This window comes from Notamacropus eugenii, chromosome 5 (assembly GCF_028372415.1).
Source record: "Notamacropus eugenii isolate mMacEug1 chromosome 5, mMacEug1.pri_v2, whole genome shotgun sequence".
Classification (NCBI taxonomy): domain Eukaryota; kingdom Metazoa; phylum Chordata; class Mammalia; order Diprotodontia; family Macropodidae; genus Notamacropus; species Notamacropus eugenii.
Genome location: NC_092876.1, coordinates 395127247 through 395153230, shown reverse-complemented (window position 1 = coordinate 395153230; position 25984 = coordinate 395127247). Strand labels below are relative to the sequence as shown.

Here is a 25984-nt window from a genome sequence, read left to right as displayed (position 1 = left end):
GTACGAAATAACTGTAAAAGTAATAATTAGATATTATTTTATAAAGCTTTCCAGTTACAAAGAATTTTAGGATACACTATTGTCATCTAAGATTGATACTGGGGAGATTCAAATCCATTACATACTGGTTCTGGAAATCTATTCAAGAATTTTCCTCTAATCAGAACTGAATTAGCCACTTTTAAAACCCTCTATTGAATATCAAGATATTGCCAGATATTCTTTTAAAAGAGTTTGGTACTGTTAATAGTAAATACATCAGTATTAGCAAATTTTATTCTCTAATAAAGAACCTGCTTACAAGGCTCAAGAGTCTAGGGCACTGCGCACACCCTTGGCCCACTAAGAGGGCCATTCACTTGCTTCAGATCAGGTCCCATCCTGAGAGAGCCTAACCTTGTAGAAAAACAATTGTTCTTTGCTTGCTATGTTCCTTCATGCTGGCATTACTTATATTTTAGGCTATAGCTCATTTCTAGGCTCTTCCCAAGAGGTTGCATAGGAAGTTATGAAATGAACAGTATGAATCATATATGGAATAGATATATTTCCTATACACACAAAAAGAAAATAAAACTTAAATGATAAAACTTAAGTAATTTGTTACAAAACCTTTACAACTGGCTGGGAGGCTGTGTCATGAACATGAAGTGGATTCATAAGACTACCATAAGGTATTATTAAGGCATTCATTAATTAATTAATATCATTCATAAGGCATTCCAGATTTCACCTTGCTTCTGCACTGCCTCCCGTACAGCAGAGATAAAGCTGGCCAGGGATTGGGCTCATTCTTCTGCCGGTGCTTAATTTTTACAAGAAGAAACTCCTCTGGCCTCTAGTTAGCAACACCCAATGAACTAAGGCCCTCCAGACAAGCCAGAATCACAAGCTAACTTTCAAGCCTGGGAATGTCAATCTCCAGGTTGAAGTTTAGTCCCCTAATCAGGAATGGAAACACAGATCTGGAAAAGACAACCAGGAGGACTCAGTGGCATTCACCTAATTGAGTCCCCTTGCTCTAGCTGGGAGTGATTACCATTCTGCCAGAGTGGAAGAGGGCCAGGTTTCCTCCACCCCTCGCTAGAAGTCTCAGGGTTACTTGATGCCACCTGGAGGAAGTAAGGAAAAGTATGCTAAGGGTGGAGTCATTACCTTTTAAAAAGCTCACTGAGGTACCACCCCTTCCTCCTTTATGATCAATACTATGAGGCAGTCTCCTGCTTCAGTATTCAATGCAGTGATGGTGCAAAAGACAACTCTGAGCTTACAGCATCATCCTGAATCACTAAGACTTCTCAGCATTATGCCTGCCATAAGACAGAGGGGAGCATCCTGTGTTTTTCTTTTCCAAAGCACCCAAGTACTAAGCCAACATACCTGGTCAGCTGAAAAAAAACAAAGGTGAGCCTGGTGCAGTCCCCAGTTACATTCACCTGTATATTTTAACTCAATGACGCTGCTATAACACAGGAGGGAATATCTGCATTGACAAAATCATGACTTCATTAACATATTTAATCCACTGCCACAAACCCACTCTAACTACCTATCAGTTATTATGAGAACTTCTTTTGAAATACTCCCATGATTTTGCAGGAATGACTTCAAACAAATAAGAGTAGCCATCATAAAACTGAAAATGTCTTCAGCTTAAGTTTGTTTTTTTCCTCCCACATTGGAGATATCTGAAATTGATACTGCAAAGCAAATCTCCTTTGGGTGAAAACTAAAGAGAATAAATAAATAAGCAAACCACCTTCTGTGAAGTTCAAAGTAGCATACATCAAGAAGACAAGTCAGTAAAAGTAGTTTGCACTTCAAGCTTTCTTAAAGAGATATATTATAACTTATTTGATTTTTACTTTCAGGGATATCTGGATTGGCAAGAGACGAAAGGAATAATCTAAGAGAACCTTTCAATCTCTAAGTGCTAAAATTAAAAGCAAATTAAGAAAGGTAAATTCACAACTTTTTCAAAAGTTGTGACATTAATATAATAATAATAAAAATAATAATACAGCTAACATCTATCTAACACCTATTATGTGTCAGGAACTATTCTAAGTACTTTATCATAATTATTTCATTTGATCTTTACAGCCACCCTTGGAGGTAGGTGCTATTATCACTTCCATTTAAACATAAGGAAACAGAGGCAAACAGTTAATTCACTTGTCCTGGGTCACACAGGCATCTGAGGCTGGATATGAACTCAAGGCTTCTTGACTGCAGGACCACTATTCTATCCACTGTGCCACCTAGCTGTATAAATTTGCTTATTTTCTCATTGATTAAAGTATTTATTTAAATCAAAATGTGGTCACATAACAGCTAAGTCTTTTATTCTCTCTAGGAAAATGAGTGTTTAGGCACCGTTAAGGACTGTTAAGGGTTCCCCTGAACCTATCTTCTTGAAGTTGCCATATTTTCCAGAAACACTGGACCCAGACAGCAATGTGCCAAGGATGAAGCCCACCCACACCACCACCACCACCCAGGAGCTGATATAAATTTTGTTGTTTGCACCCCAAGCTACATTCTGTGTGTGTCCTTGGAAGCCAATACAGGTGCCAGCCAGTCTCTGACAGACTGAGAAATTGCTTGTGCAGCTGGGTCCCTTACAGATAAGTGTATATTTCATAGTCTAGCAGTTCCCAAGGAAAAAAAAAATGCAGCTTTTGCCATCGCCTTGCTCCTCCCCTTCTGGAGGGGTTTTTGTCCTTTTCCCATCTTTCCTGCACCTTTCCCCTCCCATGCCACATCTGCTTAGGTGGAGATTCTGGTTTCTCCTTCTTCCTTTGTCCTGCTGTTATAAATATGCAAACATCTACAAGGACTGTGAACTCCTTGCTCTGGCTTTGGGTTCCACATACATGTTCTCCCTTCTCTTGTAATAAACCTAATTTTCACATAAATTTTGCAAAGGTCTGATTGACTATTGACAGCACATAGTCAGTGAGCACCTAGATGCATGCATTAAGCATAGGACAAGTGGGCCTTCACACCTAAGAGAAGTATTCCCATTGACCTGAGGGGCACACCTGGCCCATGATCTATGCACAACTATGTGAGCATTTACTATGTATAAGACACTATGCTGTGCACCAAGTAAAATAAAACATGGAATGTTTCTTTTTACATACATACATAATAGTGCCTTGTACACAGCAGGCACTCACACAGAAGTACATGGACAGTGAGTCAGGTTGTGCCCTGCAGGAAAGGGCCAATGAAGATGCCATGCTCCTTAGTTAACATGCTTTTGTATAGTAACTTTCCAGAGGCAAGACTATAACCACAAATCTAGACTGAAGCTACTCTGCAAGAGTAGAATTAATTTGCTTTTCTTTCTTCTTCTTCTCTTTCTTACTCTTGTTCTTTCTTTTCCTCTTCCTTCCTTTCTTTATTATTTTTGAGGTGGATACATGCCACCTGATACAGCATAAAGTGAGAACTACATTACATTTTCCCAGCTGCTAATGTGTTCTCACTTCACTCAATTCTATCCCACACTGGATGGAAGGGCTGACCATCTCTAAGAGCACCATCTTAGGACTTGAATGAAAGAATACAATTTCTGGCAGGGCATAGCTTACTAGCTTTAAAAGGAAGCTCTGGATAATGGATGGGCCTTAAAGTCAAGAAGCACTAGATTTAAGTTCTGCCTGTGACTCTTACTATCTGGGTGATCATTGGTAAGTCACTCCAACTCTCAAAGGAAAGCCTCTAAGGCTACAAAATACAGGGTGTGCCAAAAGTCGTAGTGGCATTGTAAATTACTAAATGGACCTAAGACTTTTGAAACAGTCTATAGAGGAGTTTCCACACTAGAAATTCTCACACTAATGAAATCACAGGTTTGTACAAAAACCTAGCCTGCCAGAAATGCAATATTAGCTTTCACAACTAAAGAATTTAGTAAATTGTAAAGCATGAAGTCACAAAAAATTTTCACTAATCAAATAAAAATGTCAACATATTTTAAAGGAATTCTACTTAGAATTTATATTTTAGAGTCAGAAAGGTTGAATTTCTCAGAACATGATGTCAACTGAATTAGAAATAGGTTATAGTCTTCATTCCCTTTGGGGAACGGGGGAAGAAAAAAAGAAATTGACATGATTTTGTTGTATATTTGGAAGTAATAGCAAATTGTAATGAGTAGATCTGCAATTTCATGTACAGTCATCTTTTTTTATTTTTCGGTTATGGAAATGCTTATTTTACTGCATAAATTAACAATAAAATTTTTAAAAATAATAATTTTTTTAAATTCCATGAAAATGTTTTAATTATTTAACAAGTAATTCATAACATATTGAATAAAGATACTATTGAAATAGCAAGATTCAGTTATATCTGAATTAATATATTTCTTAAATCAAAATTTCATCTTATATAATTTTTCAAGAAGTGAAATTAAATCAAATTGTCACAGAGAATGAAAAAGTGAACCCTTCAGAAAATGTTTAATTGGCCTCTCAAAACCACCCTTATGCTGTAAATGTTTTATAATTAACTGGATTGATTGAGTGTATAAAGCTTCAAACCCAAAGGAGACCTTAAATATGAAAATTGGAAACTCTTTCAAACAATGGAAATGGCTTCATGATTCTGGCTTTCTCTTTACCCTCAAGAAGAGAAGAAAAAAAATTCGGGAAAAGCAGACCTCCCACTAGTGAGAAAATCACTATCTGAAGGAAAAGGTATTCTTCATAATACAAGTGATTTTTAATGGATCTACTAATCTACTATCAGAAAGTCTGCAACAGGTCTATCTACTAATACTTAGTAAGAGTTTATTAGTTCCTATGATGACCAATCTTGAATTCAGAAAACTAATGGTGAAATACATATCTATCTTCTCAGCAGAAAGAGGGCAAACAATAGGTATAGAATAAGGAATTAGTTGTCAGGCATGGAGAAGATTTTAGTGTGCTTTATTTAATTATACTTTCTTTCGAGAGTGGTATAAAAACAAGCACCCCAACATCCCCAGGAGGGTCTGCTATTACATGTTCTTAGACCTGCTTTTCTAAACGGAAAGGTAACTTTGGAGGGGTCAACAAACAGTTCAATCAAGCACATATATCACTTGCTTGGTTCAAGGGAAAAAGTCAACACCCTGAACTTCAGAAAAACAAAGACCAACCAACAGACAGGGCTTCCAACTGTCTGACCGTAAGCAATACATACGTCACAGGTCAACAGACAGATAACTGTCTGACCATACGTACGTAGTTACCAGAGAGAAAAGCACCATCATCTGGGTTTTCCAAGGGAGAGAGGGGCTCCTTGGAGGCTGCCCAGAGTCTCCTCTGGACAAACAAAGACTTCCAACGAGTAAGCCCCAAAGTAAAACCTCAGCTCAGAGTATTTATACATTTTTCAGAGCCCAAGGGCATCACAACCCTTGAGAACCAGCACATTAGAAATTAACAAAAGGTCTGGGCCTTGATTAAGCTTTCCTTAATGGGCAGACCAATTAATGAGTAGGGAAGATCTTTAACTCTCTGATTAGCATTACAGATTGTTTGAGGAAGGTCTTTAGGAAATAAGTGTAAAAAACAAAAAAATCAATAAAATATTTAAAAAAAGAATTTAGCAGTCTTCTCAACCCAAAAGCATTTTGGCTGCTGTTCTCTTACAAAGGGATGACACTTTCCCCTCCCCCTACACTAACCTAATTTCTTCTAAATAATATTTTTTCTTTTCAATCTTGGACTTCATAATAAGTCTGAGGTTTTTCAAAATATCAGTAAAAGAGCAAGATCTCTATTACATCACACTTATTGATTGATTAAGCTCCTTGAGGTCAGGGACTGTCTTTTGCCTCTTTTTATATCTCCTGTGTTTAACATAGTGCCTGGCACACAGTGGGTGCTTAACCAATGTTTATTGAATTGAGTTGGTTGATTACAAATACTACACTAGAGACAGCTAAGCAGCATAACAGAGTGTGGGCTGTGGAATTAGGAAGACATGAATTCAAATCCAGCTGTGTGACCCTGGGTCATTTACTAACCTCTCTCAATCTCAGTTTCCTCATTTGTAAATTGGAGATAATAGTACCTACTGCCCAGACTAGTTGTGAGGACAAAAGGAGATGATGGTTATAAAGTGGCTTGCAAATCCTAAAGCTTACATAGCTATTTATTATTAACATTATTGTTTGCTTATTGACTGATTGCCTCTTACAAAAGCTCAGAGGAAATGACTGAAGAAAATCTAGTCTAACTGGATCCTTTCACAGCTGAAGAAGCTGAATCCCAAAGAGGCTGTGACTTTCCTAAAATGGAATAAATATAAAGTCTATTCTTTTTGAAGCCAAGGATGACATATTATTCATCTTGGTAATATTATAATACCTGTACACATACATAGATGGTTCTCACTTTACAAAAGCAGACTGTTCAGCAGACCTAAAGCAATTTTTACAAATTAAGAATCTGCCCCTACCATATTAGCCAAATATACAAGTAATAATACTTTTACACAAGTCATAAAATATACTATTATGTAGACATATTAAGTGCTATACAATGATAAGAGAATTATAGAATGAAAGGTAAAGTTAATAACAAACTATGCACAGTACTGTACAGAAAAGTTAATATAAGTGTGCAGTACGCTGCTCCTTCCCCACCCTGGCATTGAGCCTTTATCACTGGCAGTTGGTTGCCTGCACAACTTTTTCAGTAAAGCTACTGAGAGATGTTTGGACATTGGCTCTTTTTTTTTTTTTGTTTTATATCTGATAATAGTGTTAACCTGAAAACTTGGTTAAAAGAAAGACATCAGACTAAAGGCATGCGTTATTTATTAATTAATTGATTCCCTCTTAAAGATAACAGTCATAGCTATGGAGTCAGAGGTGACTCTGACTACCTAGTACAGAAATCATCTGTCTTAAGTACATTTTGCCATGAGAAAGAAACTCTCCCAATTAAGCAAATCATAAATTCAGCAAGACAGGACAATTAACAAAGCAATGTCAGTCAGGCCTTGGGATTCCAGGCTGGGTAAGCATATGTCTTGGTGATAAGGAAAGAAATCCCACCACTAGTAAGTGGCAGGCTTCCCGCCCTAAACAGATAACTGACACAGGAAAGGGCAAACAATGTTCAATAAAAACCCAGGATGCCTATTTTTTCTTTACTATTAATATGCCATAACATAGTATGTATCTATAGATAATAAGATATAAAGGAAAGTCCCATTATTCATAACATAGTATGTGTCTATAGATAATAAGATACAAAGGGAAGTCTCATTATTCAAGATATAGTGTCTTAGGTTAAAGGTCTCCTTAAGGAGTGTAGAGTCGGCCTTGGCTGGCTTTTGCTGACATAGGAAGAGGCACTCTCTGAGTTTACTTCAGAGAGAACAAAGAGATTAATCCAAAATTTTATATTAAACATTATCAATAGCAAACAATATCATCCTCAACTACTTTTAGAACTTTAAAAAATCTTGATGTATTTGTTTCCATCTTTTCAGTTCAAGAAAATAAATTTATTCAAATGATGAAATGCTTCTGCCCAGTGTTTCACTGCGAACTTTTTGGGTTCAACCTCAGGTTCTAAGGCTTCTCTTTCTTCTTCTGCTATCTCTACAGCTAGCAGCTCCATCACATCCTCATTCATCAGTTCTTCTCCATAAGACTCTCCTCCTCCACAGCATTCTCATCCAATTTTAGTTCTAATTTCTATACTAATTTTACAATCTTGTAACTTCTTTGAAAGTTTTTTCCAAACTCTCTTCATACATATTTCTATGATATCTTGCTATGCCTTCTATAATTCTTTATAGAAATTCAAATTTGCACAATGTAAATATATATGAATTGAAAACTGTCCATATTAAGTGTACAAGAAATTTCTACTGAATGAGTGAATCAATGAATGAAGTGAAATACCAGGAAGTTTGGTTCCTGATTCTTGGTTCAGGTTTCTTTCTGGCTCCAAAAGGAGCTGAGACAGGATTAGGAATCCTGTTCTCTCCTTCCCCAATCTTCCTTGCCTCAGCTCCCCTTCTCTAATTCTCTTGCCATTCACTCAACCTCCTGCCCTCCTGGATCATGGAGAAGTTAAGTCCCATCAGGGGAGATGGTGAAGTGGAAGAGACATAAGGAACACTTAAGGAAGAAGGACTGACCGATCCCCATGAAGATAAGGAGGAATGTATATATCTTTCTCCAATCCCCCTCCAATCCCCCTCTGCATTCCTACATATCTTCATGTGTCAGCAAACTTTAAATGGGTCAGTTATAAATCTGAAGAAAATATCCAGGAATTTCCATAATCTAATTCCCATTCCATTGCCCTTCCTGGCCATTCAACAGTCATAGATATAAGGGAAGTAGCCAAGGGACAGAAAAAGAGTTAGGAAGTAGAAGTTGGGTTGATAACCTCAGATTCCCTTAAAAAGGAGTAAAGGGGGGGGGAGGAAGGGAAGGCTAATCTATCACAGGGACATGCCTGTTCCTGGTGGGAAGTCAAATCTCATCTACTAAACTCACCTTCAAATCTAGAGGAGAAAGAAGGGTGAATGTATCTTATAATATTCCTCAATAATTCTTTTTTCCTCAACACTATTCCCATCTAAACAGAATTTTGCTTACAGTATTACATATCTATTCCAATAGGGGTGAAAGTAAAGGGGTGGGTGAGGGAGAAGCCATGGTCTTCGTTCTCTTTCAGTAAGTGTGAGAAGGAAGATGACAGAGATAAGTAGGGCAAAGAGAGAAAAAAACAATCCTAACAAAAGAAGTCCTGGCCCTCCAGCTCCGTCAGAAAATTGTCTCCAATGATTGTAGAAATACCAAAGCTCATAGGAATAACAAACAAACAAAGATCAAACTATTACAAAGTTGTAAAGACTAATATAACTGAACGGCAAAGGGCTAGGAGAAACTCTAATGCAGTTCACCTCACCTCCAAACACCAAGGAGGAAAAGAAAACATAAGTGGTAATAAAAGCAAAAATACTTTAAAATAAAAGTATTCTTTGAAGAGAAAGGAAAAACATCGAAGCAGAGAAAGTAAAGAGCTAAAGTTTGTGAAGCCTGATGAATATGCTTCATTAGACTGGCTCTATTACACACAAGTGAACGATGGGTCACAGGAGGCAGGAAATCATGTGAAGAAATGGCTGTATTTGAAAGGCAGGTAAAAATATAGAAAGACCATGGAATAGGGAAATGAAAAATATTGCAATCATTTTTCAGAAAGGAAGGTTAAAGGAAATACAAAAATGTTAAAACTCATGAGCTGGAGTTCAGCTCCCTAATGGAAAGTGCTAGAACTGTTCTTAAGGAGACAGGAGCTGGTTTAAGAAAGGGCAAAGGGACATTTTGTCAGTGTCTTGAGAAAATTACTGAAGAAAAGAGAAGAAACTCCTTAATAAGATTTTCTTTTACAAATAAAAAAACTACTCATCAAGTACAGATAAAAATTAATAAGATAACATTAGTAGGGAGTAGGGCTGCCAGAAAGAATATAAATTCAGAACCACTCCCAAAATCTCATCTTCATTTGGAGATTTAAATTTTTCCTGACTATGATGGAACTCCAGGCTTCTGAAAATAAGAAGTATAGAATATTAGAATTGGAAAGAACTTTAGAGATCATCTCATGTAGAAATATCCACTATAGCATGCCTTACAGGGATGTGGGAGGTCATACATGATGCCTTCCAAGCATAAGGATCTTACCACTTAGTAAGGTAACTGAGTTCATTATTGGAAAGTGTTTTGTCCACTCCCAACTTCAGCAAAGTTGCCATTTGGCCATACTTGAATGCATGATGATGAATTGAGCCTGACTCAAAACATTTTGTCTCTTAGTGATATGATAACAAGACGCTTTCACTGTAGAGTTTCTTTAATATTGTTGTGACCCTTTTGGAAGTCAGTAAAGCCTACGGATCCTTCTCAGAATATTGTTTTTAAGTGCATAAACTAAGACATAGAGGACTACACAGGAAACTAATTATACTGAAATACAATAACATATGTGTGTAATTGTATATACATACATATACACTATATATCTATATGCATATATGCATATGCATATATAGGTGTATATATACTTACATGCAAATATACACACATAAAATTCATAGACCTTAAATTAAGAATCCCTGTACCACAATGATCAATTTGAAAAGCTTTAATTTCAGCTGTGGTGTCATTTAATTGTTGATGACCTTTCCTGGTCAAAGAGAAGCAACTAACTTGGGATAAGTTACTGAGATATGAAGTTGACAACAAGTAGACAGCCAAAAAGGAAGGAAAAAGAAGTTTACTAGAAAATCCAACTTTAAAAAAATGAGACTTAAGAGTATGAAAATACTCTTGTTTCAGAAAACAAGAATGTGAGAAATGATGGGAGTGTGGCCCACATCCAAGCCTCATAAACACTTGTTTTTACACAGTGATTTTTGTAAATTGCATAGAAAAACAGAATAGTTTTATTTTCCCAGTTAATGAATTCCTTTTGAGCTCTAACTTTGTTTTCCCCCTTTGGAGACCAATTCCCCATTCTACTTTGCTGACTTTACATAAGCACATTTTGTGGGGTTTTTTGATTATGAATCATATTTCAAAGAACCAATCTAGTATATCTTAGAAACTAAAGAACTGATTTTCCCCCAGCATACAAAATGCACATTCATTATCAAAATTATTACCTATTATGACATGCATGCCAAGTTTCGCCAAATGCTTTGCAGTAGAAAAGCCAATTCCAGAAAGCCCTCCAGTCACTATGGCAACATTTCCATGTTGTGAAGAAAAAGCTGTATGGGAAAAAAAATACAGGTAAATCCTCATTAGAGTGCCATCAAATATTTTGGGGAATATAAACAAAATATAACCTTAAACTGGCAATTACTAGAAAAGCTTCTCTCTGTAACACCAATATTCTCCCAGAGAGGCTGTACAGTTGAATAATCTATAGAAATATGTCCTATTCCCATAAGTCTTTACAGCTAGAGACAGTGAGGCTCTCTTTCCCAAGACTGTATGGAGAGGAAATATTTGAACTTTTCCAAAGGTTGGAGGTCCTTAGAAAACCAGCAGTAAGAGAAAAACAGAAACGTAATGGCAACAGGGAAAGAGGGTTATTTTTCCCTAGCCTATAGGGTTTTATGCCAAGACAACCCTTCTGAGGTACGTGAAGATACCCAAAGGCTCTAAGTAAAAATACTCACTCATGAAGCTAATGTGTGTGAGTGAGTGTGTGTGTGTGTGTGTGTGTGTGTGTGTGTAAGCCAAGGTCCAGTGTACATAATGTGAGTGCTGAGGACATTGACCGAACATTTTTCATGCTGTTATGTGAAAGCAGTAGCCAAGAACTGTGTTCTTTCCTCCTCTTTTCCGTCATACATATTTGCAGGGAGGACTCAGTCATTTTTTGTTGGGTGCAGTGATTAACTGTCCTTGATTTAATCTTTTATAGTATAATTTGACTTTTCCTTCAAGTAAATTACTTTTTGTGTCCCCTGATTACTCTAGTAAAGAAAATATCTCTGGGGATTTATGAGCTGTGGTTTTGAGTAGATGATGCCCCAAAGAATGCTATAAACCTACTGTCTTTGGGGGGGGGGGGGGAGTTAGCACTTGAGCTAGGTCCATATTACAGCTACAACTCATCATATACCACTATCTCAGAAGAATCAAAACTTCAGATTATTCATACAGCATTACAAAAACATATAGTGAGTATAAATAATGGACAAGCAATTGTTAAGTACCTACTATGTGCCAGGAAGCATGACAGGCACTGGGAACACAATAAAAAAAATGAAATTACCTATCTTCAACAAGCTCATACCCTGCTAGAAAAAATAGCATGTACTATGTTTCAGGATGTAAAATAATGAATACAAGGTAATGGAGTGGAGCAGCTAAGGGAATGAGGAAAGGCTTCATGTGGAAGGTGGTGCTTGAACTGAGTTTGGAAGGAAACAAAAGATTCTCCAGTAGAGGCAGAGGTAAAGAAAGGGCACATTTCAGGCATGAGGGACTGCCAAAGCAAAGTCATAATACATATAGCCATATATAAATTATCCATGAAAGACCAGAAAAGGTCAGTTATGTATCAAGAAAAGGAGAAATAAATATACCTCTGAGACATTCAAAGAACCAAAGGAAAGATAACTGTGTATTGGGTGGATGACCTATGGAAGATTTATGAAAATGGGGAAGGGCACAGGATGGAAAAGTATGGAATGTTTGTAATCTGTGGTCAAAAATACTCACAAAGATGACATTACAGGTCCATCTGAGTGTTTATTTAAATGTAATAGGGGATGCTTAAATCTGATTTGTGATTTCAGAGTTAGACAAATAATAAATGTATGTTAGTTTTATTTTCCTTTACAAAAACATATCTGAGTGAGCCAATATGGTAGAACACAGGAGGCAATCTAGCTGAACTCTCCCAGCATTTCCTTCCAAATAACTTTAAAAGAACTCCTCAAATCAAATTTTGGAGCAGCAGAACCAACAAAAGGTCAGAGTGAGACATTTTTCCAGCCTATGACAACTTAGGAGATTGGCAGGTAAAATTTGACAGGACAGAAGATGACCCAAAGGGTGACAGATGCACCGTGGTAGGCCTTGGAAGTAGCTGCGACAGCAGCGACAGCAGCAGCTTCACGAGTTCTCAGCCCAGAGATAATAAGGTGGCTGGACAAGTGGTCAGAAAGAGATTACAGGGGACCTGATGCTGTTGCTGGGTGTAGCACTGACTGTCACCTTTATTGCCCATATGTTTTGGCCCTAGTTCCAACGCAGAGAAGAGTGTTGGTGGTCTCTCTCCTACAAGAGAGTAGGATCCCTGGTTGGTTTCAAGGTGGAGAACAGAACATACAATTGTGATTGCAGAAGAGCAAAGGACCAGGACACAGTTCCAGGGCACAGAGGAATGCTAGTGCTTGTAGCTGCAGGGGAGCAGAACAATGGAGCACAGACCAAGAGAGCAGCCACCACACCTCTCTCCAGATAACATCACCTTGGGAACACCAAAAAACCTGCAGACCCAGAGAACTAACTCTGAAAACAGAAACATGAAAAAGCCTGATGCCTGGGACAGTGCCATCCCACCCCGAGGTGAGCTGAAGCCTAACTTTAACATAAAGTTCAAAGTCAAGAATGAAGCTGGATGAGCCAACAAGGAAAAAAAAAAATAACTTGAAAATAAAAAGCTACTACAGTGGCCGGGAAGACCAAGACATAAACTCAGAAAAAAACAACACTGTTTTTAAGACAAAATCTTAAAGGAAGAAAGTTAATTGGACTGAAGCATAACAAAAATTTGTAGAAGAGGTAAAGAAAAAGATGAGTGCTAGAGGAAAAATTGGGAAAAGAAATGAAAGTGATGAAAGAAAATTATGAAAAGAGAATTAAAAGAGACACAAAAAATACTGAAGAAAATAATATTTTAAAAGATAAAATTGGCCTAAGGGTAAAACAGGCACAATAATATGCTGAAGAAAAGAACTCCTTAAAAAAGCAGAATTAGCCAAGTGGAAAAATAGGCACAATAACTCATTGAAAATAATTGCTTAAAAATTAGAATTGGCCAAGTGGAAGCTAATGACTCCAAAAGACATCAAGAAACAATAAAACAAACTCAAACAATGAAAAAATGTAAGAAAAAAATGTAAAATATTTCACTGGAAAAACAACTTACCTATAAAATAGACTGAAGAAAGATAATTTAAGAATTACTGGACTACTTGAAAACCATGATAAAAAAAAGAACCTAGATATCATCTTTCAAGAAATTATCAAACAAAATTGTCCTAATATCCTAGAACCAGAGGGTAAAATAGAAATTGAAAGAATCCACCCATCACCTTTGGGAAGAGATCCCAAAATGAAAACTCGCAGGAATATTACAGTCAAATTCCAGGCCAAGGGAAAAATACTGCAAGCAGCCTGAAAAAAATAATTCAAATATCATGGAGTCAAAGTCAGGATAGCACAAGATTTAGCAGTTTCTACACTAAAGAACTGGAGAGCTTGGAATATGATGTTCTGGAGGGGAAAGGAGCTAGGACTACAACTAGATTACAACTAAGAATCATCTACCCAGCAAAATAGGATGTAATCTTTTGGGGGAAATGTGGACATTTAATGAAAGGGAGAACTTTCGAGAATTCCTGATTTAAAAAAAAAAAGCTGAATAGAAAATTTGACATCAAAACACAAGATCCAAGAGAAGCATGAAAAGGAAAACATGACAGAATAATCGAAAGAGACTCAGTAAAGTTTACATTCCTATATGGGAAGATGATGGTCATTTGTCCTTCACTTTCAAAGAGAACCAGTGACATCACAGGATAATGTCTTGACTCATGGGTGAATTGGATTTAAGTGAGGCAAAGCTGCAGAGTCCAGCGGCCAGACAAAAGTCAGGATAACTGGAGATGACCCAAGAAGCCCTTGGCATCTTTGATTTCTGACCAAGCTCTAAGAGCTCCGTAGCACCTGCTTCAGCCACCTTCATGGCCATTGGAGCAAATTGTTTTCAAGCACCCATTCCACCAGGGGAATTGTTCACATACTTAGGGTAGACATCTCCCTAACTCGCAGATGGTTACCCTCAACCTGATTTAGTCCATCTGCCAAGACAGTTTAACCAGGGTGTGGCTGCTATGCAAGGTGTAGCTTCTTGGAATCATAGGTGAGAACTGAGTGCCAGATGGACACCAAATGTAGATGAACAGCCCTGAAAAATGCTTGGCAAGCCCTCACACCAAAGGTATTGGTCCTCCTTAATATGGGAAGATGATACATGTAACTCCTAAGAACTCCATTATTATTAGGGCAAAGATGTCTACATAAACAAAGAGCATGAGTATAAATTAATTAGATTAGGATGATCTCAAAAAAAATGAAGAGGTAACAAAGAGGGATTTACTGGGAAAAGGGGGAAGGGAGAGGTAGAATGGGGGAAATGTTCTCCCATAAAAGAAGCTTGCAAGAAAGAGTTTTTATGATGGAGAGGGAAATGAGGAGGCAATATTTGAACCTCACTCTCATTGAAATTGGTTCAGTGAGGGAAGAAAAATATATATATACACATTCACTTGGATATAGAAATCGACCTTACTCAACAGGAAAATAAAAGGGGAAGGGAATAAAAAATATACAGGAGAGAGGATGATAAAAGGAAGGGCAGATAAAGGGAAATAGTGGTCAGAAAGAATACAGACTTTTGAGGAGAGACAGGAGGTGGGGGGATAAACAGAAGAAAATAGAATGGAGGGAAGTATACAGTAATCACAATTGTGAATGTGAATGCAAAGAGCTCCCCCATAAAATGGAAGCAAAAATCAGAATGGACTAAAAAACAGAATTCAACAATATGTTGTTTACCAGAGATGAACCTGGAATAAAAAGACCCATACAGAGTTAAAATACAAGACTGAAGCAGTAAAAGAGGCATGGTAGCAATCATGATCTCAGACAAAGCAAAAGTCAAAACAGGTATAATTAAAGGAGATAATCAGGGAAATTCCATTTTGCTAAAAGGTACCATAGACAAGGAAATAATACCAAATATTTTATAGTAAGTTTCTCTGACAAAGACCTTATTACTTAAATATTTAGGGACGTGAGTCAAATTTATAAAAATACGAGCCATTCCCCAAATGATAAATGGTCAAAGGACAAGAACAGATAGCTTTCAGAAGAAGTCAAAGCTATTTTTAGTTACATGACAAAATTCTCTAAATCACTGTTCATTAGAGAAATTCAAATTAAAACAACTCTAAGGTACCACCTCATATCTAAAAGAAATCACAAATGCTAGAGAAGATGAAGAAAAATAGGATACTAATAAACTAGCAGAGTTGTGAACCAGTTCAGCCACTGTGGAGAACAACTTGGAACTACATCAAAAAGGTCCTAAAATTGTGCCTACCTATCCTCTGACTCAGTAATACCACAACTAGGTCTGTACCCTCAAAGAGATCAAAGAAAAAGGAAATAGATGTGTGTGTTCCAAAATATTTACAGCAGCTCTTTTTGTGGAAGCAAAGAATTGGACATTGAAAGGATATTCACCAACTGCAGAATAACTTAAGAAGTTGTGGCATATGACTGTAATGAAGTAATATTGTGCTATAAGAAATTATGAGGTGGTGGTTTGAGAAAAAGCATGACACAACCAATGTGAACGGATGCAAAGTGAAGCGAGAAGAACCAGGATATCACTGTGCAGAATAACAACAATGATGTAATGATTATCAACTCTGAAAGACGTGGCTACACTGATGAATACAATGATCCAAGACAATTCCAAATGACTCCTGATTAAAAAATGCTATCCAACTCCAGAGAGGGAACTGATGAACTCTAAGTGCAAACTGGAATATAATTTTCTTGATCTCTTTTCTCTTTTTTGCTTTTGTTTCTTTTCTGATACCACTAATATCAAAATATGTTTTGCATGATTTCATCTGAATAATTACTTGATCCATTTTGCTTGCCTTATCAGTGGATGAGGGAGAAATGGGAGAGAATTTGGAACTCAAGATGTAAAAAGAAAAGAATATCCAAGACAAATTAATTATACATTTTAATAGTGTGTCATAGATATCTTAGAAGTTGGGAAAAAATAAAAATCACTCACTAGATGGCTTAATTATGAGACATTTTCGAGATAGTGAAGTTGAATAATGTCCTCGAAGAGACATTTTTCAAAAGTGAAATCAAAAACAAACCTCAAAGTTGAACAAAGGTAAATCATTCTTACTTTAGCCACACTACTGTTTTCCTTTAGCTGGCCTCCACCCCTGGAGTAGGAAGGCCAATAAAGGATTCTACCTAAACGTATAGCAGGTTCGTAATAAATGTTTACTGATTGACCAACAAAGTCATAATAGGGAAAACCAAAACACTGATTCTTTATCTTCTCTAAAGTTTGGCTTCTTGAGATTCTGTAGTAAAATTATGAATTGTTCATTTTCTTCCTGAGATTACTTTGACATCTAGTATCACTTTAACCTTTTAACTTTTAGCTGCTGAATAAAGGAATCTAGAATTTTGTATCCACTTTTGCTTTCCAGATTCTGTTCAATGAATTTCTTTTCTGATGACTTTAATTAAATACTATGGCATTCTTTTTTTTTTCTAACTCTGTGGTTTGAGTAATTGGTCTTATTACTTTAGAGTAATTACATCCCTGGCTACTGACAGAGAAGAAACACAGTCCTTGACACATAGAACTTACAGCTTAGCTTAGAGCCAAGACATGCACACTTGAAACAATTATACAACAAGATAGCATGTATTAAAGATCTAATTGTGAAGTGGAGACAGTAATTCTCATCAAAATCCTCCCTAGTCTCTGATCCAAATTCTAAAGCTAAAGCAAGGAACAATACACTAAAACATCACAAATGAGCTATCACTTTTATCTGACTTGCTTTCAATGGCAATTCTCCAATGAGGCATATGGGAAAATACCAATCTAATATTCCAATTAAAATCAGCTGATCTGGTAAAGTTCCAACTAAAGCCAGCAAATGAATTAAAGCCATCAACTCCTGCTAATTCTCTCAGATTAGTCCCTCTTTTTTATCCTTATTGTCACCCTATTATCATCCTCCCCTTCCGCCCTTAAGTAGAAGAGACAGTAAAAGCAAGAGTCTTACTAGGAGCTTGGCTATGAAAAGGGGAGCTACAACAGGATAACAGCTTCAACCACTGCACAATTCAAGGGTGGGACTAGATGATCTAAAGAATCTCTTCAAAATATAAATTCTATTTATGACCAAACAAGAGATAGAGAACATTACAAAATACAAAATGGATAATTCTGATTACATTACACTAAAAGATTTTGCACAAACAAAGCCAATGCAATCAAGATTAGAAGGGAAGCAGAAGGCTGGCAAACAATTTTTACTGCCAGTGTCTCTGATAAAGGCCTCATTTCTAAAATATATTGAGAACTGAGTCAAATTCATAAGAATGCAAGTCATTGCCCAATTGATAAATGGTCAAAGAATATGAGCAGTAAGTTTTCAGATGAAAAAATTAAAGCTCTCAATAGTAATATGAAAAAATACTCTAAATCACTATTAACTAGAGAAATGCAAATTAAAACAACTCTGAGATACCACCTCATACAACCAGATTGGCTAATATGACAAAAAAAGGAAAATTATAAATGTTGGAGAAGAGGTGGGAAAACTAGAACACTAATGCATTGTTGGTTGGTAGCATTGTAAAGTAATTCAACCATTCCAGAGAGTGAGTTGGAACTACACCCAAAGGGCTATAAAGTTGCGCATATTCTTTGATCCAGCAATACCAGCACTAGGTGTATATCCCAAAGAGATCATAAAAATGGGAAAGGGTACCACGTGTACAAAATTATTTACAGTAGCTTTTTCTGTGGTGGCCAAGAATCGAAAATTGAGGAGATGCCCATCAACTGGGGAATGGTTGAACAAGTTGTGGTATATGAATGTAATGGAATACTAGTCTGCTATGAGAAATGATGAGCCAGCAGATTTCAGAAAAACCTGGAATGATCTGCATGAATTAATGCTGAGTGAGGTGAGCAGAAGCAGGAAAAGATTATTCACAGTAACAGCAACATTGTTTGATGCTATGACTGACTTAGCTCTCAGCAATATAATGATCCAAGACGATCGCAAAAGGCTCATAATAAAAAAAGCTATCCATATCCAGAGAAAGAGCTATGGAGTCCAAATGCAGATTGAAGCACAGTGTTTTCACTTTTTTTTGTTGTTTTTTCTTTATCATGGGTTTTCCCTTTTGTTATGATTCTTGTCACAACATGATTAATGTGGAAATATGATTAATATGATTGTACAAAGATTGCTTGCTACACTGAGGAGGAGAGAGGGAGGAAAGGGGAAAGGAAGAGGGAGGGAGGGGGAAAAATCTGAAACTCAAAATCTTATAAAACTGAATGTTGAAAACTATCTTTACACGTCAATGGAAAAATAAAATACTATTAAGTGGGAAAAATAGAAATTCTATGATACCAATAATAACCAATCACATTTCTATGGCAGTTTAAGGTTTGCAAAGTACTTTCTTCAGAACAACCCTATGAGGCAGGTAGGACAAGTACTATTTTCCCTATTTTACAGATGAGGACTGATTCTGACATAAACTGCTTGTGTGATCCTGGGCAAATTAACTCTCTTAAACTCTCAATGAGGCAACATTCTAAAAGAGTCTAAGTTGTAGAGAAGGTGCCAACATGCATCACTAGAAATTTTCTTATCTGAGAAATACCAATGAAATCCCTGTCCCTATCTCTTTAGATGAGGAAGCTGAGGTTAAAGAGGCTAGTATCGCAGATATGTAGAGAAAGGAGAATAAACAAGTTTGGCTGAAACAGAGTAAGTAAAGTGGAATAATATGATAAAAAGGCTTGAAATGTAGATTTGTACTAAATTTGGAGTGCCTTAAATGCATGGTTAAAAAGAATGTATTTTGCCTTATAGGCTAGTCTTTTCAAAAGTGGGAGAGCCATGATATAATGCCAAAGCACACATGCTCACCAATTGGAGGGTGGAAAAATGAATGTTATTACACCCCTTGCTATGATCCTGGGGGTCTGAATCAAACTCAATGAGACCACCCCACTGACAGGCAAAATTCCACCCTGAATCCCAATATATCACATATTATCTTGTGATTCTGGTAGGCACCGCTACAGAAGCCAAGAATAAAAGGTCAACACTGATGAACTCTGCAGAAAAATGAGGTAAGATGACTGAGAAAAAGTGTTTCTACTTTAGCAGTTAAGCACTTGTTAGTAATCTTTGAGAGAGCAGAAGAGCTTCAGGAGAGTGGTAGGGTCAGAAGTGAGATCCCAAGAAGATGAGAACTGAATGTGTGGTAGAGAGACAGTAATGACAAAAGAGTCTAGGAGTTTAACAGGGAAAGGAGGAGGGGGTGATAATAGGAATTGGGGTGGTGGCAGAATCAGAGGAAGGCTTTCATTTTGTTTTGAGGCTCAGGAGATATGCATGTCTATAGATAATGGGAAGTACACAGTACTCCACAGTAGATAAGGAGAAACTGAAGATAAGCTAGTTAAAGATGCAAAGAAACTCTGAGATGCGGAAGAATTGATATAAGGGAGTTTACTGTAGTGGAAAAAAAGGAAATGAGGGATGGCATTATTCTCAGTAAAGTAGGAAGCAAAGTTTATTTAAAGGGGTGAAGCGGGGGAGGTATGAAGTTGGGGATTTGGGGAAAGTTAGATGGGAACAATAAATCCATCATAAATTAATAAAAAATAGTTTTTATATAGCAATGAAGGTCCAATGGAAATTAGGTAACATTAATTCAGAATGGACACAATTGCGAATTTCTTCACAGAGTTCAGTAGCTTAGGAACAGAATCAAAGAAGGCAGATAATGGGGTGGCAAAATTGAGGCATGAACACTGGAACAGGTTCAAGGGTGAAGAACAGTTCTTTGTTGAATCACTTGGGATCAAGACTAGGAAAGACATAAAGAGAGGACAGGATAAGGCTAGATTTTAACTCAGGAAGACGAATGAGTGTTCCTGACTCCAGCCCTAGATACTTGCTAGCTATGTGACACTGGGCAATTTATTTAACCCCTTTTGCTTCAGTTTTCTCATCTAAAATGAGCTGGAAAAGGAATGGCAAACTACTCCAGTCTCTTTGCCAAGAAAACCCCAAATGGGGTCACCAAGGGTTGGAAACAACTGAATAACAAAAATTATTATAATGTCAGTTTCATTTCTAGCCATGAGAAGCTTAAATAATGCTCAGCACTATTTGATTCTGTCCTAAGAAAGAATCTTAATAGAAGTACTCCAGCCTTCTCATTTCACAGGTGAGGAAACTGAGACTCAGTAAGGTCAAATGACTTGCCCAAAGTCAAATAGCTAGTTAGTGAAAGAAGTCAAACTAGCACTCCCATTTCCTGGATCTTAGTTCAGTGTCTTTATGCTTGTCATGATGCTGTAAATGATCAAGCTTAGCTTTGAAATCCTTTTTCTTAATAGAAATTCATTTGCATGTAAATATTATGCCTATGTACTACAGATTGGCAGAGCTACAAAAGACTGGTGTAATAAAAATATTTAGTTTGATGACAGATTATATCAAGTTCAGATCTATTGCAGTAGAGAAGCATACAGGAAAAAAATACGTAGTATAACAGCAGGTTCCAGAGTAAGTTTCATATACCGAGCATATCAGACACATTTTTTTTACTTTTCTGATGCTATGACTGTGACAAGCTCAGAGTCTTCCTGATATTCAATAATCAGATTCTCTTTCTAGTATTTTCAGTAACTTAAATTTATTGATGAGTAAAATAGGAACAGAAATCTGAGAATACTTCCTTCTAACTTATGGATATATAACTCAACAAATTAATGCCTTCACAAATGTAAATCAGTTGACTCATTATTCGGTGACACCATTTCCCTTGGTTACTGAAGGAATACAGTAAAATTCTCCCTCTAAAATGACCGATTATGATTGGAAAAAAAATAAGCCAAGCCTTTCATGCTTTCAGGATGTCATTTAAAAGCTTAGTACTTATGAAAAACTTTGATTAATAACTTTCAAACTTTTTTTTAACATACATTAACTCAAAAATCTTTCTGAGCCAGATGACCAATAATGTCATCTTTGTTTCTAAGGAGTAAGAGCTTTAAACTAAATGTTCCAGGCAGTGGATCACAAAACATGGTTAATGACAGTTCTCTAGACTGATGGTCCACAGGTAAGTTTCTTGTATATTGATGTTTATGGAAGGATAATGTCTGTAATATCATTTCTGCCAAAAATTAGTAATTTTCTAATCATAGTTAATAAAATGACTACCATTGTCATCTTAGTAAATATAGGGTCTTTCTCATCATAATTCTGATGAGATTTACCTTGGGTACCAAGTAGGAGCAGGTGGGCTAAGTGACCTACGTTACCTTTGATTCTACTAAAGCAATTGTGTTACAGAAAACTAGATTTTGAGCTACTTGAAGGGCACAGATGCTTTTTTTTTCCCTCTTCTTGTGTCCTCAGTCTTTAACACAGCACCTGGCATATAGAAGATTCTTAATAAATGCTTGCTCACAGACTGAAAATGCATTACATAATTGATTACAAGTCAAAGAGTTCTCACATAATCACAATATCATAATATCATAAATTTAGAGAAAGAAAGGTCCTTATGGGTCATTTGGTATAAATGTACCATTTTACACATGAGAAAACTGAGGTTCAGAAGTTTAAATGACTTGACTCAGGTCATACAATGACATGGTCTGACGCTAAATGGAAGAATTTTTTCCATAGTAGCCTCAAAATAGAACCCTGATTCCCTGAAAGGCACTCTATGTCTTTGTGTCTAGGTAATATTTAATGACATGTATTTACTAATGCTAATTAATTCTGTGTAGTAATATGCAATTGTAACCAAAGATATAGAGCTACTGATGATGAAATTCTTACTTTAAGTACTCAGGAAAGAATTATCCTCAAGATCTTTTGTGCCTGACAAAACACTTAAGTCCTCACTTCTACCAAAAAGAAATGTTACTTGAGTCCAAGAAAACATAAAAAAGAATTATTAAAAGTCTCAGTCAATCATGAAAAGTCTGTTTTTAGGGCCGAGAATCTAATTTAAAGAATTCACTCCTGCCAAAATATTTTGAAGTATTCCAATATTTTGCTGGAGCCAAAGAACAATGTCCACATCTCAAGAAATAAAAGATCTAAAACCATCCTACTGGGCAAAAAGGAGTTTTTCTAAGAAGATAAAAGGTTTCCAAGTAGGTTGCTGTCCTTCCCAAGCTATAAATTACACAGTAAGCACAGGAAGAATGAGGTGTTGTCATTAAGCTTACAAAATCCAGAAAAAGAGGACACTACTTTACTCAATTAAAGAAGCCAAGGTCAGGCTCCCGATCCTAATGATAAGAGGATTAGCAGGATAAGAAATTAAAGGAGTTCTCAGGCTTGCTAGAAATGAAGTGTCAGATGATTATAGTGAACTGAGAGAATATCAGTCACTGAATTCCCAAGTTTTGTCTGTTTGTTTGTTTTTTATTCTGGGGCACAGTGCACCAGAGAACTCTTTGGTTCATTAGACAAGAATGGTAGAATTATAAATGTAACTTATTAAAATGGAGTCCTCAACTAATAAAATGACAGTAGGCAAACCCAATGAAAGAGAAATTAAGCTTTCTAGAAAATACCCTTAAAAGAAAGAGCTGAGAATATCTGAGTAGTGTAGTAATCGTAAAAAACTATAATAATAATTAACAATGGAAGAGGAGTGTGGTAAAGTAGACTAAAGGTGGTCTTAGAGTGGGGAAGATATAAGTTCAAGTTCTGTCTTTTGACACATATTAGCCATAGGTTAAGTTTCAACTTCTCAATGCCCTAGACAAGTCTCTAGGGCATCTTAACAAAATTTTTTCACAATAATAATTTTAATTTTAATAATTTTATTATTAAATAATTAATATTAATATTAAATAATTTTATTATTATTAAATATTTAAAATTATTAAAATTAATACTTTAATAACAAATTATCAATCTGTATAAGTGAATAGTTTTTAATGCCAGAAGTTTCCCAGGTGGAAGAGATGGGAAGTTTTTCCAAATCCTCTTCATCTTTCCTCAAACTTCCTATGACTCCTCCCCCTCCCATTTTCTCAGATGAGACCCTTGCCTCATATTTTACAAATATAATTGAGGCAATTTGCTGTGAACTCCCTCTTCTCCCCTCTTCCTCATCTCCTGTCACTTAAATGCCTTTCACCTCTCTATCCTCCCTCACTCCTGTTTCACTTAAGGAGGCCTTACTCCTTACCAATACTAATCTCTACTTGTTCAACTGATCTTATTCATCCAATGACTTTTTCTCAATCCTCATTTTCCTTGACCTCTCTTCAGGCTTTGTCACTGTTGATCACTCTCTCCTCCTTGATCCTTTCTTCTCCTGGTTTTCAGGTCACCACTCTCTTTCTTGGGCTCTCCTCCTATCTGACTATTCCTCCCCCGGCTCTGTTGTTAGATCTTCCTCTAGATCATGCCATCTAACTGTAGGTGTCTCTCAAGGTTCTGTCCCAGACCCTCTTCTCTTCTTCCTCTATACTATCTCACTTGGTGATCTCATCAGCTCCCATGGATTTAATTACCATCTCTATGCCCATGATTCTCAAATCTACCTATCCTGCTCCAATCTCTCTGCTGACCTCCAAAATCACATTTTCAACTGTCAGACATCTTGAACTGGATGCCCAGTAGATATCTTAAACTTAATATATCCAAAACAGAACTCATTATCTTTATCCCTAAACTGTTCCCCTCATCTATCTTCCCTAATATTTTACAAGCCATAAGCATCCTTCTAATCCCTCAGATTTATAACCTAATCTATCTCACCCTCCCATACCCCTATTTTATCTAAGCTAATTCCTAAGCTTACTGCTTTCTCAAAACCCCCTTCTCTCCTCTGACACTGCTACTCCATTAGTGCAGGCCCTCATCATCTCACAAATGGATTATTGGAATAGCCTGCTGGTGGGTCTGACTGCCTCAAATTTCTCCCCACTTCAATCCATTCTCCATTCAGTCAAACTCCAGTGACTTCTTATTGCCTCCAGGATCAAATGTAAAGTGCTCTGTTTGACATTCAAAGCACTAGCTAACTCAGCCCCCTCCTACCTTTCCCATCTTCCTATACCTTACTCCCCAACCCATGACACAGGCCTCCTGGTTGTTCCATAAATAAAAGGAGGCTCCATCACTGGGCATGGGCATTCTCTCTGCATGTCCATGCCTAGAATGCTTTCCATCCTCAGCTCCAACTACTGGCCTACCTGGCTTCCTTTAAGTCCCAACTAAAATCCCACATTCCACAGGAAACCTTCTCTAATCCCTTTTACTTTCAGTGCTTTTCCTCTTTTAAGTATTTGCTATTTGTCCTGCATATAACTTGCTTCTTATATATTTGCAAGTTATCTCTCCCATTAAATTTCATGACCCTTCAGGGTAAGGACTGTCTTTTGCCTCTTTTTGTACCCCCAGGTTTTGGCACAATGACTAGGGCACATAGTAGGTAGTTAATATGTGTTGATTAATTAAGTACCTAGACACTATTTGGGGGCAGGGGGCGTAGCCAAGATGGCAGAGTAGAAAGACACATATACTCTAGCACTTTCCCCACAGCCCACAAAATACCAGTAAAAAATGACTCTCAACAAATTCTAGAGCAGCAGAAGTCACAGAACAACAGACTGAAAGAGATTTCTAGCCAAAGGTAACCTGGAAGGCTGATAGGAAAGGTCTATCCCACAGGGCACCGAGTGGAGCGGAGCCCAGCCTTGGTGGTGCAGCACGGGAGGAACAGGACCAGAACAGGCCTTCGGGGCAGAATCCCCAGCAGGGAGGGTCCCAGATCCCTCAACTCACAAGCACCAAAGAAAGCTTCAAAGGTCAGTGTGGGAGGGGTTTCCCAGCTGGGCTAGAGGGGAGCAGGGTCCCCCCAGCACTGGCCCAAGGCAGCGGCAGAGGTAGCAGAAGCAGCAGTGGGCAGCAGCGGGGGTGCTACAGTGGCCAAGGAAGCAGCCTGGGTCCATTGTCCTAGAGGCTCAACTTAAAGCCTCTGGGGCAAGTGAGCAGGGGATGTGAACCTCAGCCCTGAGTGGTGATTCTGCCTCCAACCAAAGTCCCTGGGGGAATTGAGCACCTGATCTGAATCTCAGCCCTGAGCACAGTCCTGGAGGAAGGAAGAGCACTAGGACTCTCCTCTTTACAAAGGATTCAGAAGTCAAGTATCTGGCTGGGAAAATGCCTAAGAAAAGGAGAAAAAAAAATAAGACCATAGAAGGTTACTTTCTTAGTGAACAGGTATCTCCTTCCATCCTTTCAGATGAGGAAGAACAATGCATACTGTCAGAGGAAGTCAAGGCTT

At 37.3% G+C, this 25984-nt stretch overlaps 1 protein-coding gene across 3 annotated transcripts in view; it reads right to left on the bottom strand.

Moving 5' to 3' along the window:
* Positions 1 to 25984, bottom strand: part of DHRSX (dehydrogenase/reductase X-linked) — a 421270-nt gene that overhangs the window by 330411 nt on the left and 64875 nt on the right. For all 3 annotated transcript variants that reach the window (XM_072614492.1, XM_072614494.1, XM_072614493.1), the window contains exon 2: positions 10699 to 10806. In XM_072614492.1, coding sequence (XP_072470593.1) covers positions 10699 to 10806 — 108 coding nt within the window. The remainder of the gene's footprint in view (positions 1 to 10698; positions 10807 to 25984) is intronic.